The sequence below is a fragment of the Petromyzon marinus genome, chromosome 42 (assembly GCF_048934315.1).
Source record: "Petromyzon marinus isolate PM22_M1 ecotype Great Lakes invasive population chromosome 42, UKy_Petmar_22M1.pri1.0, whole genome shotgun sequence".
NCBI classification, from domain to species: domain Eukaryota; kingdom Metazoa; phylum Chordata; class Hyperoartia; order Petromyzontiformes; family Petromyzontidae; genus Petromyzon; species Petromyzon marinus.
The window spans coordinates 6,221,723-6,236,436 of NC_133708.1; the positions used below are offsets into that span (position 1 = coordinate 6,221,723).

At 56.3% G+C, this 14,714-nt stretch overlaps 1 protein-coding gene across 4 annotated transcripts in view; it reads left to right on the plus strand.

The window, feature by feature from the left end:
* The window catches only part of MON1A (MON1 vesicular trafficking associated A), a 32,018-nt gene that overhangs the window by 9,178 nt on the left and 8,126 nt on the right, over positions 1-14,714 (plus strand). For all 4 annotated transcript variants that reach the window (XM_032969540.2, XM_032969542.2, XM_076073465.1 and 1 more), the window contains 7 exons: positions 8,556-8,734; positions 9,062-9,326; positions 10,818-11,019; positions 11,791-12,167; positions 12,588-12,961; positions 13,524-13,918; positions 14,151-14,298. In XM_032969540.2, the coding sequence (XP_032825431.1) occupies positions 8,573-8,734; positions 9,062-9,326; positions 10,818-11,019; positions 11,791-12,167; positions 12,588-12,961; positions 13,524-13,918; positions 14,151-14,298 (1,923 nt within the window). In that variant the 5' untranslated portion in view covers positions 8,556-8,572. The remainder of the gene's footprint in view (positions 1-8,555; positions 8,735-9,061; positions 9,327-10,817; positions 11,020-11,790; positions 12,168-12,587; positions 12,962-13,523; positions 13,919-14,150; positions 14,299-14,714) is intronic.

Genomic DNA, 14,714 nt, shown 5'->3' on the forward strand with positions numbered 1-14,714 from the left:
ATGACTGCCCTAATCTGCTGTCCAGGCATCCCACTCAATCAGCACCACCCACTCTCACCGACCACCAACCACCCATGCCGCCACCCTGCTGTAAGTGGCAAGGACTAGCAGAGTCTCGGTGTCATTGGCACAGACTATTGGCAAGGTGGGGCAATGTGAGCAGTTGTACAGGTCTCTCCGTGAGAGATGCTAAAGATTGAAATAAGTAGGATGCATCTGTCATGGGCACTGGCCATTGGGTATGATGATGACACTGGATAGATGGTGGAAAACCCAGGAGATTCCCCTTTACACTATTTTGTGATGTACCAGCGGCAGATCCTGGGGTCCCCAGGATCTGATCCCTGGGCAGGCCCTGGGATCAGACGCAATGGCAGTGATAAGGGTGAGGGCCAGCAATGACCAGTGTGGTGATGTTTGATTAAACAACCCCCACGACCAACTGTGGATTTCTTTATTATAAAACATTCTATTTTGTTCCAGAAACGCCCATTACACATTTACATGGAGGAATGCCGTTGCGGGTTTGGTGAGATTTTGAACAATTAAACCTTCTGTGTTGAGTTCACCACCAGAGCCTGTTATGGCAGCTCGGCACGTGGTGGCTGGGGAGGAGGCGCGGGTCGCGCCAAAGGAAGCAGTGCCACGGGCGTCCAATTCAACCAACGCTCCACGTGACGCTGGTCACAATGATCACAACCATGAGTCCCTCAGTGCCTACCCGGCCGTCTTTAGCCGGCAAACTAATCGAAGACCCAGGGCAGCAATGAGCCGGCTTCGGCGTGCAGTAATTTCCAGGTCATTTTTCAGCATTGGGATGTTTGGCCAACGGCAGTTACAATGTATGGGGGTTTTTTTTAGCTATGGGAGGAAACCAGAGAACCTGAGGAAAACTAGTGCAGAATAGGGGGAGAGGGAATGTACAAACCCCATGCAGAAAGATGCTCAAATCAGGAATCGAACCCAGGAAACGTATTTCTTTCAGGAACGAGTGTTACCATGGCACCACCACCCCCTTGCTACTGGACGAGTTCATTCTGAGTGCCTGCAGCTGTTATATTGAGATCTCTTGCACTGCCAAGCAAACACCTACATGTGTCGTAAATGTCTCACCGTTCTGTAATGCCATCTCCCAACAACGTGGGGCAAAGCGGGGCACAGTTTGTAGTGGGTGGTGGTGAAGAGCCAGCTCCGCATTTTATGAGCGGTGCCAGATGCAGACTAAACTCTCTATCATATGGAATTTAAAAATAAACTGACAAAACATACCCGCGTGTTGAATCTGATAAACCATGCGGTGGCATCGGGAGCTGCTTGATGTACAGCGTTTGTTCCTCTTTATGTAAGCATGTGTAGTGTTGTAAGGACGAGCAGACTTCTTATGGAGGCACACTCTGTTTATTGTATTATTTCCTTATACAACGCTTAACACACACAGAGGGATATTCGGTCCCCTCACCCGATACCCTAGGGAGGTACAGCCTCCGGACCTGGCGGGACTCACACGTCTACCGCTAACCTCCTTGATACCTAAGGAGGTACAACCTCCGGACTTGGCGGGACTCACACGTCTACCGCTATCCTAGTCCTCCGGCTAGGACCTAGGGGAGGCTATCTGACCCACCGCTGGCCCGGTGGGTCCTGACCACTGGGTATGCCGAGCCTTAGCCCTTAGAAGGGCTGAAAGGCTGGTCCAGGGTCCTAGCTAGGCTTCAGCCCAGTCTTCTGTCTTCGTGCAGGGAGAGAACTCCTCGAGGTCCGTTGGGTCACCCGTCTTATACCCCTTCGTGGCCAGGTAGAACCAATCATACATTCCCACGTGGAACCGTCTGATTGGTTCGCACCAAACCCTGGCCACGATCCGTTTCACCTCGACTGACCCCAACCGTTGTACCCAGGGGTAATGCTGCACCGCCCTGGTGGCAACGCGGGTTACGCAACAGCGCGTAGTTAACACCTCTACATCACCCCCTCCTTCGGAAGCTCCAGCCGTCCCGGCTGCAACAATGGGAAACTCCGAAATTACCAATGGTAGAAGAATTGTGAGTGTGCCTCACGAACAACAAGAACAATTAAACCCCTATAAATACCCCCCTTAACAACATAACGTATGTACAAGGCACTAGACATGCCAAAAAACATTATAACAACCGGCGAGATTTTGCGCGCGTGCGTTTCGCGGGACCATCGTAGGGGATGGCAGGCTTTGTTGGCGGCACAAGGGAAGGAGGAGGATGAGCCAGAGCATCCGGTGGGCCTTTATGCATCTCCACGGGGACACCTGCTGCTCCACGGTCCATTGAGGCCGAACGTGGCCTGCATGGAGCCGTCACTCCCGCGTCATCTGCAGGAGGAATGACACGCCTGCGCTGCGGGTTAGGCACCAACGGGGCAACATCCGGCTCGTCGGACGCGTCGCACACTCGGCCCCCATGTCGTGTGTGTTGTGGAGGGACGCGTGGCGTGACGAAGGGTTTTAACCGAGAGGGGTGAACGCACCAGCGACGCCGTCCCCAGCTAATTTTAACACATTGGGGACGCAGGACTTCCACTACCTCAACCGGGCCTCGCCATGGTCTGAGGAGTTTGGCCGACGTGGACACCGGCACCTGGGGGCAGTGGAGCCATGCCCTGTCTCCCGGTGCCCACCGATGCGTGTACGACCGAGGGTCCCGCAGTTGCAAATTCGCCCTTTGGCGGGAAGCCGAATTTTCAATGGCGGCCTCCCGTGCCTCGGCCAACTTACGGAGGTTGAATCGCAAGTGGTCAACGAGCTTTGACTTTTGCGGTGGCTGTTCGATTTCCAGCCGAACGTCGGCAGGAGGAAAGGCATCCCTGCCGTACATTAGAAAGAACGGGGAAAATCCCGTCGCCGCGTGAGGTGCCATACGGTATGCGGCGAGGACCCCCGGAACCTGCAAGTCCCAATCGAGGTGGGATTCATCGACCTGATGGCATAACATAGCGGTGAGAGTTCTATGAAGGCGCTCCACCATGCCGTCGGTCTGGGGATGGTAGGGCGAAGTGCGCACTTTCTTAGTGCCCAACAGGCGGCACACATCAGTCAGCAAGGCTCCTGAAAAATTTCTTCCCTGATCGGTCAGCAACCGTTCTGGTGCGCCCTTGTCCAGGACGTAGCCTTGAACAAAGGCGTCCACAACGGCCGCCGCCGACTGGTTGGGGAGGGCCCAGGCCATAGGCCACCGTGTAAAATACTCTACCCCAACCAGAAGGTACTTATTACCCCGTGGTGTAGTAGGAAAAGGGCCCAAAATATCGAGAGCCACCAACTCATTATACGAGAGACCGAAATGGGTTGCAGGGGTGGACATGCCGGTTTAGCCGGCGGTTTACATTGCGCACAATGGGTGCATCCCAGCAAAATGTCAGTGACGTCGCGCAGCATGCCCGGCCAGAAAAATTGCAACCGCAACAACCCAATGGTCTTATGAACACCCAGGTGCAATAAACGCTCATGCGCCGCCCATACGGCCTTGCATCGCAAGGCGGATGGCACGACGATTTTATGTTGACACGAGTCAGCATCCCAATGCATCAACAAGCCACGCTTCATGACAAATGAATTAAATTTGCCCTGTCTTGGAACCGCATTATTCGCGTGGCGACGCAACCTCAATAATGACATGTCCTCGCCCTGGTGCCGACCCCATTCGGCCAAAGTTAGCCCCAGCAAATCGTCACTGGCCATTGGATCTGCATGATCCAACATCGGCGCTGAGGCGGCGGGAAGTGCGGCTGACACCGTTGTGAGAGGCGCGACCTGCGCAGGCAGTGGTGGCTTACAACGGCCCGAGCCCAAAAAACACGCACATTTTTGAGCCGGCGGAAGGCGAGACAACGCATCGGCATTCGTGTGTTGTGCACCCCTACGGTAAGTGACATTGAAATCGTAGTCCTGAAGGACTTCGAGCCACCGAGAAAGCTGCCCGGACGGTTGGTCAACCCGCAGAGCGTACTGTAAAGCCGAATGATCAGATCGCACGGTAAAATGCTGACCATACAGGTACGGCCTGTATTGCTGAATAAAAAAAACAATGGCCAGCAGCTCACGTCTGGTCACACAGTATCTTTGTTCAGCAAGAGACAAGACTCTGCTACCATAGGCAACAACCCTTTCAATGCCATCAACTTTTTGTGACAGAACAGCCCCAATCCCCGTATTGCTAGCGTCGGTGTCCAACACGAATGGCACGGAAAAATCGGGGTACGCAAGGGACGGTGCCGTCACGAGCGCGTTTCGCAAGGAGTCGAACGCAGCCTGTTCTGCGTCCCCCCAATGAAACGCCACCCCTTTTGACGTAAGGGCGTGGAGCGGCTTGGCAATCGTCGCGAACCCAGCAACAAACCGGCGGTAGTACGACGCAAAACCAATAAAACTACGAACATCGCCCGCAGATGTAGGGGTCGGCCAATGTTGAACACATTTGGTTTTTTCAGGGTCGGTAGAAATGCCCGAGCGGCTAACTATGTGGCCCAGATAGCGCACAGACTCGCGCAGAAGGTGACACTTCTGCGGCTTGAATTTCAAGTTAGCGGCCCGCATTTTCAAGAAGACAGCACGCAACCGTTCGATGTGTTCGCCGAACGTGCGGCTAAAGACGATGACGTCAAGATAAATGAGACATGAGTCCCACTGGAGCCCAGCGAGGACCAGCTCCAAGAGCCTCTGGAACGTCGCTGGGGCCGAGTGGAGACCCATGGGCAATCTATTAAACTCGAAAAGGCCCTGTGGTGTCCGAAAAGCAGTCTTAGGTTTTGACGATTCGTCGAGGGGGAGTTGCCAAAACCCCGACAGAAGGTCCAAGGTGGAGAAATAGTGCGCCCCTGCCAGGGCATCCAATGACTCGTCCATACGAGGGAGAGGGTAGGCGTCCGCTACCGAGATTTTATTTAGGCGCCGAAAATCAACGCAAAAACGGAGACTGCCATCGTGCTTTTTGACCAGCACTATTGGAGCACCCCAGGGACTAGTGGAGGGAGAAATTATATCGGCCTTCAGCATGTCATCCACAGCCGATTTAACATGCTGTTTCTCCGCCGGGCTAAGCCGAAACGGGTTTTGTCGAATCGGGGCAGCGTCACCAGTATCAATGTGGTGACGCAGCAGCTTGGTGCAGCCAATATCAAATTTAGATTTACTAAAGACATCGGAAAATTCTCGCAGAAGAGCGCGCAATTTAATTCGCTGCGAATGAGACAGATCACCCGTGTCTGTGCAGAGCGCGTCCAACCATCTCTCATCCAATTCGGAAGGAGGTGGGACCTGCGGCGTGTCACGCACGTGTCCCGCGACTCCGGTCCCCAACGGCACCGGGGTCGCGTGAGCGAGCACAGTTCCTTGCGGAATGACGGTTGTGGACAATCCGACATTCAAAACCTGCAAGAACGGCTCCCTGTCGGCTGCTACGAGGGTCTGTGCAGCCACCAAATCTAACCCCTTAGCAGCTGCGTTTGAAGGCCCCAGCAAAATGCCATGTGCCGAGGCCCCCGGGGCTAGCGGTTTTTTAAGTTGCAAGGGCACGAGCATTTGTGTCCCTGGTGGAATGCGGACTGTGCTCGCAACAAACGCCTGCACCGAGGCACTAGCCATGCGCGGATGTGAGGGTGTGGGCAAGAACGCCATCCGTCGACCCGACGGGAGTTCGATGCAGCCTTGATCTACAAGGATCTTAATAGGCATTTTCGCGAGAAAATCAGTGCCTAACAAACACGGCACGGCGAGGGAAGAAGAGACCAAAATAGGCCCTGCCAATTTAATGTCTCCAATCGAAATTTGCGCCCGAATTTGCCCAATAATGCCAAGTGAACTGCCATTAGCGGCGAAACACGGGATAGAAACCCGTTCCAAGGGGCGGCATCGTACGGGCAGTATATTGTAAATCAGATCGGAAATGATCGTAGCCGACGCACCAGTATCGACCAACACGCGAAATTCCACACCCTCGATTGATCCGACAACCACGGACGAACCTGCCGTCGCCGCGACTACCCTATGGGCCAACTCAGACCACTGCCCAGGTCCGAGTGGCCGCGAACAAACGCCAGAATACCCCCCATCACACGCCGAATCGCGAGCCCTTCTTATGGTGCATTGCAGTGTGTATGGTGTGAATGAGGGCCGAGCGTGAGAGGCGTCGCGACTTGCCTGGTTTTGCCGCGATGCCGTGGACGTCCTGTAGTCCTGGCCCCGGGATGCGGAGGGGCGTCGTCGAGGCGCACGGCAGTCAGAGGAGATGTGGCCTCGTCGGCCACAGTTGAAGCACGTCACGTCGCCGCGTGGAGCAGGCCGTCCCCGCTGCTGGTCGTTGCGGCGACCAGCGTGGTCGGACGGTCGCCGGCCCGTTGACCTGGTCGCCACGAAGGCCCGGTCGGGGGAGAACTCGGCATCCCTGCTGGAAGGCTCCGACGTCGAAGCCGAGGCAGCGATGGTCGATTCCGTGTGGAGCAGCAGATGTGCGTGGATGCACCGAGCGGCTCGTAGCGAGCACATACCGTCGTCATCCACCGCTTGGATGACGATGCGCAGCTCGCGCGCCAGCTCCAGCATCTTCTGGAGAACGATGGCATCGATGGCCTCGTCGTCCATGCGAGGGTAACCCGCTTTTGCCATCGCCAGTAGAGCAGTCCGGAATGCCAACGGAGACTCTTTAGGGCGGCGTCGCCTGTCGTAAAATCGGCTGCGGACGTCAGATGGAGGCCCGTACACGTCGGACATCCGTCGAAGGGCCGATTGAAGAGTCGCCCTTTGTTGCCTGGGGATGGTGAGGAGCGAGGCGAGAGCATCGTCATCCAAAGTGGCCGGTAGTGCTCGGAGCGCCTGTGCGTCCGACCAGCCCACCATCTCTTGGTGGCTCAGGAAGCGACGCTGGAACGCCGCCCAATTGCCCCCTTCAGATGTGAATTCTCGGAAGATGGGCAGGCGTTGTTGGAGGGCGGACGTCGTCTCCCCCTCAGCTTGTACCGTCTCGAGCCGGAGATCGGCGATTTCCCGGCCGATAGAGTCTACTGTACCGTGTCTGTACAGTGATGACGCGGCGTCCGCTGAGAAACTTGAATTCGCAGCGTCGCGTGCTGATGACGTTGCGGGTTGTGATGGGCCCCCCGCGTTCCCAGGATGCCCCTGGCTTCCGCTTCCGGCGGAATCACGTGGTTCCCCGGCGGGAAAATCAAAATGTCTGCCCTGGCCGATGGCGGGAACGTCTGCCGGCGGTTGACTCGGCCTGCCCGCAACCTCCAAGTTGATCTCTTCGAGAATGGAGGCCGCGGCGTGTAGGAGTTGAGCGAGACGGCCGTGTGCTGCCCTGAGTCCGTCCCCCATGGCAGGGGGAGCAACCGGCTGCTCAACCGGTGGTTGGGCGGCCGTCAACGCGGCAGCGTTTTCAGCGGAGCTGGCGGTGCATGCAGGTGAGACAGCGTTATCTTCGTTCTGGCTCCGCGCGTGGGCTGAACTTCTGGTTTCCATTTCCAACCACTTCTGACACCAGTTGTAGTGTTGTAAGGACGAGCAGACTTCTTATGGAGGCACACTGTTTATTGTATTATTTCCTTATACAACGCTTAACACACACAGAGGGATATTCGGTCCCCTCACCCGATACCCTAGGGAGGTACAGCCTCCGGACCTGGCGGGACTCACACGTCTACCGCTAACCTCCTTGATACCTAAGGAGGTACAACCTCCGGACTTGGCGGGACTCACACGTCTACCGCTATCCTAGTCCTCCGGCTAGGACCTAGGGGAGGCTATCTGACCCACCGCTGGCCCGGTGGGTCCTGACCACTGGGTATGCCGAGCCTTAGCCCTTAGAAGGGCTGAAAGGCTGGTCCAGGGTCCTAGCTAGGCTTCAGCCCAGTCTTCTGTCTTCGTGCAGGGAGAGAACTCCTCGAGGTCCGTTGGGTCACCCGTCTTATACCCCTTCGTGGCCAGGTAGAACCAATCATACATTCCCACGTGGAACCGTCTGATTGGTTCGCACCAAACCCTGGCCACGATCCGTTTCACCTCGACTGACCCCAACCGTTGTACCCAGGGGTAATGCTGCACCGCCCTGGTGGCAACGCGGGTTACGCAACAGCGCGTAGTTAACACCTCTACACATGTAATGAGCAGTGCTGGTTTATGTGATGAGCAGATTGCACTTAACCAGATTCACAACAGGGCACCTCGTTCATTCGTTGAAGCTCTCATGAAGTGCGATCGCATAGATTACCAGATTCAACACTCGGCTATAATATTTTGGCAGTTGCTTTTCAAATGCCATACAATAGAGAGAGCAATTAGTCTTCATCTGGCACTGCCCGTAAAATGCAGAGCTGGCTCTTCATCACCGCCCACCACAAACTGGGCTCCACTTTGCCCCACGTTGTTGGGAGATGGCATTAGAGAACAGTGAGACATGTATGATACATTTCGGTGTTTGCTTGGCAGTAGAAGAGATCTAAATATGCAACTGCAAACTGTACTGCTGTGAGAACCATCAGCGCAGCATGGCGATTTGCGATTTGACACACGTGTCCTGCATGTCCTCGTGCAGACGTGCTGCCCGCAGCGATGGCGACTCTGCCACAGGGCAATGGGCACGTCCCCGGCGAGGCCCCCGTGCCCTGCATCTGCGTTGCGCTCACGAGTCCCCCTGTGCCCAACTGCGTGGCGCCCAGGTGTGCGAGGGGCGATGACGCCCATCTCGAGGAGGTCCCAGGTTTTGGCGAGAAGGTGAGCACAACGCTCGGTGCCGTGCGTCCATCTGCCCTTCCGTGTGTGCTTCTGTCAGCTGATGGCGCGCACGTTACATAGCTCGGTGTGAGCGTGGAGGCTGTCGGGTGCTACACAAATACACTTTGAGGACATAATGTGGCAGTTTACCTTGAAATCTCCTACCCTTTAGGGGAGGTGAGGCATTGCTCGTGGAGTGGCCGGACCTGTAAATTTAACAGGGAAAGGGCAAAATCACCGACTGCCTGGCACGTGTGTAATGTGTGCAGGTGTGCTTGACTCGTGTGTAATGTGTACACAATCGTGCTCTCTCCTGGCGTTGTACAGTGGGGAGATGTTGACCCCCCGGGGGGTGACGCGGTAGCGAGCAGTGCGCCGCACTCACGATCTCCGACCTCGCTGCCTGTGACCTCTGAGGGAGCCGTGCACCGGTCACACTGCACTGCTCAGGACGGGCGGGAGGAGGCGGAGGAGGCGGAGGACATGGGGGTCCTCGCGGTGCCGCCCAGCTGCGCCGAGGGTCCCCCCGGCAGCCTGGCCCCTCCGGGCCCCGCAGACGGAAGCCCCAGCCGCTCGGAGAGCCCCGCTCCGGGTGAGTGGGGCAAGCGAGGGCACGCCGCTCTGCTGTGCTCCCGGCCAACCACAGCGACGACGCGCCATTGCCTGCGCTCCCCACACTCACAAGCAAAGGACCCCTATTAACAGCCCCCGTAATCTTAATTCAGTCGGAGGTCGCTGCTTCTCTTCTGGTATCGCCCGTTTCTAGATTATCCTGACTCTGGCTGTTTGCATGGCTGCCTCCTCCCCTTGTTCAGTTTCTTTTTTGCCTCTAAATTTTACTTTTCTTGACCCCACAATCCCTTTACCATCTCTTCTGCTTTGTATGCTCATGTTCATTCTGCTGCCACCAACTCCCATTAGATGTCCATCTTCTCTGCACGTTATCTTGAGATACCCATATTTTATGACGAATGCGCTTTGCATTCTAAAAGAGACCTGTGACCCGACTCAATAGCGTCAATGCCGGCGGAGTGGCATAGGAGTCCTGAATAATTTCTGCTGTAGCAGGAGCCCCGGTCATTGGTGCTTGTGCGAGGCAGTACAGCAAGTCGTTTTGTGGTAGCAGGACCATCCCATATAAAATCCCTGAGGTTCGGTGAGGCTCTAAATCGGTCAGGTATTACGTGTCCTTGTGTAACTGTAATATCCAAGGGTACCCTTTCAGATTATTCACTAAAACAACCCTTCAGTTGGGTGGCACTGCCATCCTGCGTGACACTGGTGCCTGAGTCTTCGTGATCGTGTTTTCAGTGTAGCGACGCGTGATGCAGTGTGTCAGAGGAGGAGCACATGCAGCTGTAGTGTCGGGAACCTACGCTCCCCACGCACCGTGGGCGGAGGGCATCTCACTGCTTCCCAGGCCCCTGGCTACCGGCCCATGCCACACGACCATGTGGATGTTGTAGCGAGCCATCAGGATGTGACAGCAAGCCGTCGGGGTGTGTGGTAGTGTGCCTTAAAAGTGTGACAGTGAGCCATCAGAGTTTGATATAGTCGGCTGTAAGAGTGATGGTGAGCTGTCAGGGTGTGGTAGTAAGCTGCTTGGGTGTGATAGTGAGCTGGAAGGGTGTTGTAGTGACCCGTCAGGGTGTCGTAGTGAGTTGTCAGGGTGTCGTAGTGAGCTTTAAGAGTGTTTTAGTAAGTTGTCAGGGTGTTGTAGTGAGCCGTCAGGGTGTTATAGTGAGCCATCAGGGTGTTGTAGTGAGTCGCTAGGGTGTGATATTGAGCTTGTAAGGGTGTTGTAGTAAGCTGTCATGGAGCTGTAGTGAGCCGTAAGGTTGTTGTAGTGAGCCATCAGAGTGTTTTAGTAACTTGTCAGGGTGTTGTAGTGAGCTGTCAGGGTGTTGTAGTGAGTCGCTAGGTTGTGATATTGAGCTGTAAGGGTGTTGCAGTGACTTGTTAGGGTGTTGTAGTGAGCTGTCAGGGTGTTGTAGTGAGCCGCTAGGGTGAGATGGTGAGCCGTCAGGGTGTGCGGTTGTGTGTCGTGCGTCTCACTTGGCGCGTCATTCCCACTTCCCGTCAGGCGCCATGCATCACGAGCGGAGCTCCATGTTCCTCACCGTCAAGACGTACGCCGATCTGCTGGGTTGCGACGATCCCGGGGACGCGCAGCCCGGAGCGACCGCCGCCGGTGACGGCAGTGCCCGGCAACCACGCGACGCGGCGTCTGTCGCGGTGCGGCCGATGGCGCCTCTCAGCGACCACACAGACGGCACGGTGGCGCGGTGAGGGACGCCGGCGCTCACGGACTCCTTTCTCCCACTCTCCACGTGGTGCACAGCCACTTGCCGTGTGTTTGTAATCCGGTCTCGATGCTCACACGTCTCATGCAAATGAGATTTGAAACTTTTTTTCTGTGTTTCTACAGTGATACTCCCCACTTGCGTTGTGGGCATCATACCACGACGTGAAGAATTCCTAGGGAAATCTCCCGTTTGTTTGAGGATGGCCCCCAGACACATGTTTTCTATAAATTATTGTCTGATCCCTTGGAATTACCCTATTATTCCGCACTCCAAAGCGGTTCATTTTCCTGCACTCTGCTAAGCGAGATATTTTTGTCCTAAAACAGTCAAACCAATATTTTCAATTCTCAGATCCGTAACATAGCAAATTTAGAATGAAAAACCGAAATTAATTAAATGATTTCGCATCTATTGTTGCCTGGGTTGAGACCATCAACTTGCTACACTTGAAAACCTACTCATTAGTTTAATCACGGGTGGCTGAAATCCAGTGTTGTTGTGTCAGTGCTGTCGTATAAGAACCACCTGGCTACCGACCAGAAGAGGAACGCCAGTGGCCACTATAACTCAAGGGACAGAGGCAGTGAAACGGTAGACATTTGATCGTTCCCCTTTGCATCTCAGGATGAACTGGTGAAACACCAGTTCATTTTGTCCTGGCTGTGCCCTGTTTGGCGTAGCTGTGTCTGCGTGCACGCAGGCCGGTCGAAGCGGACCAGTTGGACCACACGAACGCTCTCGTTTCCGCAGGCCCGAGGCGGGCGATGCCGCCGCCGGTGACGACGACGATGACGAGGAGGACGCGGGCATCGTGATGAGCCCCCACGACGCCGACTTCCTGTCGGAGTCGGACGCCTCGTCGGAGCGCGGCGCGGCCAATGGCGCCGAGCCGGACTCGGCAGCGGCGGCGGCGGAAGAGGAGGCGGCGGCGGTGCGGGACGGCGAGGACGTGACGAGTGCCGAGTGGAGGCAGCACCGCAAGCACATCTTCGTGCTTAGCGAGGCGGGAAAGCCCATCTACTCGCGGCACGGCAGCGAGGAGGCGCTCTCCTCCATCATGGGCGTCATGCTCGCGCTCGTCTCCTTCGTGCAGGCCAGCCGCAACGCCATCCGCTCCATACACACCGGTGACGACGCCCACCCCGCGACACACGTTCATGTGCTGGCATGCGATCTGTACCGGATCTGTCGGGATGGGCCATGAGAGTCGTGACGATTTCAGGAGAATCCTGCACAGATTTTAAAGTAGGGGATGAGGATGGCCACATAGATGCCTAATCCTAACCCTAATATCGTCAACCACTGTAATGTTGACCGCGAAAGCACACATGTTAAACTAAACCACTGGAGTCTGCACTCCCTCAACGAAGGAGGAGGAACAGCAAAACTACTGATGCCCTCTCATGACAAGTACGCCTCAACATTGGCATCTAGCTCCTGAACATACTGCCATGCACAAGTATAGAATAGTGTTGTTGTCTTTTTGCGCAGTTGTGGCGTCAATGTTGGTATTCATGTCCATATCCTCGCCGTTTCCCGGCACGCAGGCACGCACGTCGTCGTGTTCCTGCAGCGGGGCCCGCTGGTGCTGGTGGCCGTGTCGCGCAGCCGCCAGTCGGAGCAGCAGCTGGCGCAGGAGCTGCAGTATGTCTACAGCCAGATCCTGAGCGTGCTTACGGCTACGCAACTCAACCGCGTCTTCCAGACTAAGCAGAGCTACGACCTGCGCCGCCTGCTGGCCGGCACGGAGCGCTTCCTCGACAGCCTGCTGGACCTCATGGAGACCGACCCCTGCTTCTTGCTGTCGGCCGTGCGTTGCCTGCCGCTTCCCGGCTCCCTGCGTGACTCCGTCAGCCAGAGCCTGCAGCAGGCCAAGGACAAGGACTTGGTGTTCTCCGTCATCCTGGCCAAGAACCACCTAGTGGGTACCAGTCACTTCGGAGTTCAGCATGGATCTCGAGCCGAATGTGTCCCTAGTATTTGCGTGTGGACTAATATTCCTCATCGAATGATCAATAACCTACTTACGATGCTGTTGCCTCCTGGCCCCCTCGTATCCTCACGTTGTGCATGCCACGCTCTTGATGAAGCCTGCAGGTCCACCAGTCCCACCACAAAGCTTTAGAAGACAGCCCTGGCATCACCAAGCCGGAGGCTTCTTCACTGCCCTGTGCTTGTGTGTTTGGCTGCAAGCGTACATGTGCACGTGTGTATGAGAGTGGTGGCGCAGCGGTTATCGCAATGTGCTACGGCCCTGTGAGTGATATCTGAACTGGTCCTGGGCCTTCCTTAGGTTGACTTAAATTAATACCTGATATGGTTTGTACTAAACATGACTACTTAAGAGACAGAGGGTGAGGCGTACTGCTTGCCACGCCTCCGCTTGTGCGCCTTGCCGACCTTAATAGGCGCTCACTAACAGCGCTTGCCCCAACGGTCTTTCAAAGGCTACACGGCGGGGGGGATCTTTGTCTCTTGCGCAGGTGAGCATGGTGCGCCTGAAGGAGCAATCGCTGCACCCGGCCGACCTGCACCTGCTGCTGAACCTGGTGAGCGCATCGCGAACCTCCTTCAGCGAGGGCGAGGTGTGGCTGCCCATCTGCCTGCCACAATTCAACCCCTCGGGCTTCTTCTACGCGCACGTCTCTTACCTGGACGACGCCTGCAACCTGTGCCTGCTGCTGCTGTGCGCCGACCGCGAGGCCTTCTTCACCGCCTCCGACTGCCGGCGCCGCGCGCTGGAGCGTATGCGGCGGCAGGACGCGCTGAGCGGAGTGCTGGCGGCGCTAGGCAGCGACTCGTACAGCGTGGCGCAGACCGGCATCCCGGACCTGCGCCACTTCATGTACAAGTGCCGCAGCACCTCGCAGTTCACCAGGTGGGAGCGGGTGGGCAGGGGGTCGCAGTGCCTGGGCAGTAAACGCAGCGGCGGTTCGCACAGCGACTGAATGCATTCGAGACGGTCCACGCCCAACGCGTTGGCTTTCGTAGCCGATATGATTCATAATTAAATTATAATATTGGCCTAACTAACAGCACTTGCCCCAACAGTCTGTTAAGGGTTTTACGGGGGACCTTTGCGTGCGTGTGTGTATCCGTGCGTGTCTCAGCCCCGAGCTGGAGGCCCCGTACTGCTCGGCGGAGTCGAGGCAGCGACTCTTTGACCTCTACCAGCAGCTGCACGGGCGCGTGCACAACGCGTCCCGGCCGCTGAAGCTCATCTACCACGTGCGCCAGCAGGAGACGCTGCTCGCCTGGGTGAGCGCCAACGCAGGCACACGTGGGGGCCTCCTCCGTGGCCTCGCGCTGCCGCCCGGCCACTCGTGGGTCACTCCGACGCTTGACGAGGGCCGCCACACGCGGCAAGGGTCTTGGAGGTCATGTAACACAATCTCGCTCTGCTGGTTGGTGATGGCGGGTGGCGTAGACGACGGACCATAGATGGAAAGTACAACAGCGGATTTTGCCACGCCGCTCTCCGCCCACCAGCGCACAGCGATTGATCCGGGCACTCTCCAGGCTCAAACCAGCTTATCTTCTTAGATCTGATGAGATTGGGTGCATTCCAGGTGATTTGGTCATGGGCACAAACATTATACACTCTCCATAAATCTCTCATTCATACGTTTTGTTCTCGCATGTAATTATCTCGCAGTGTAAATGCAGGGCTCACG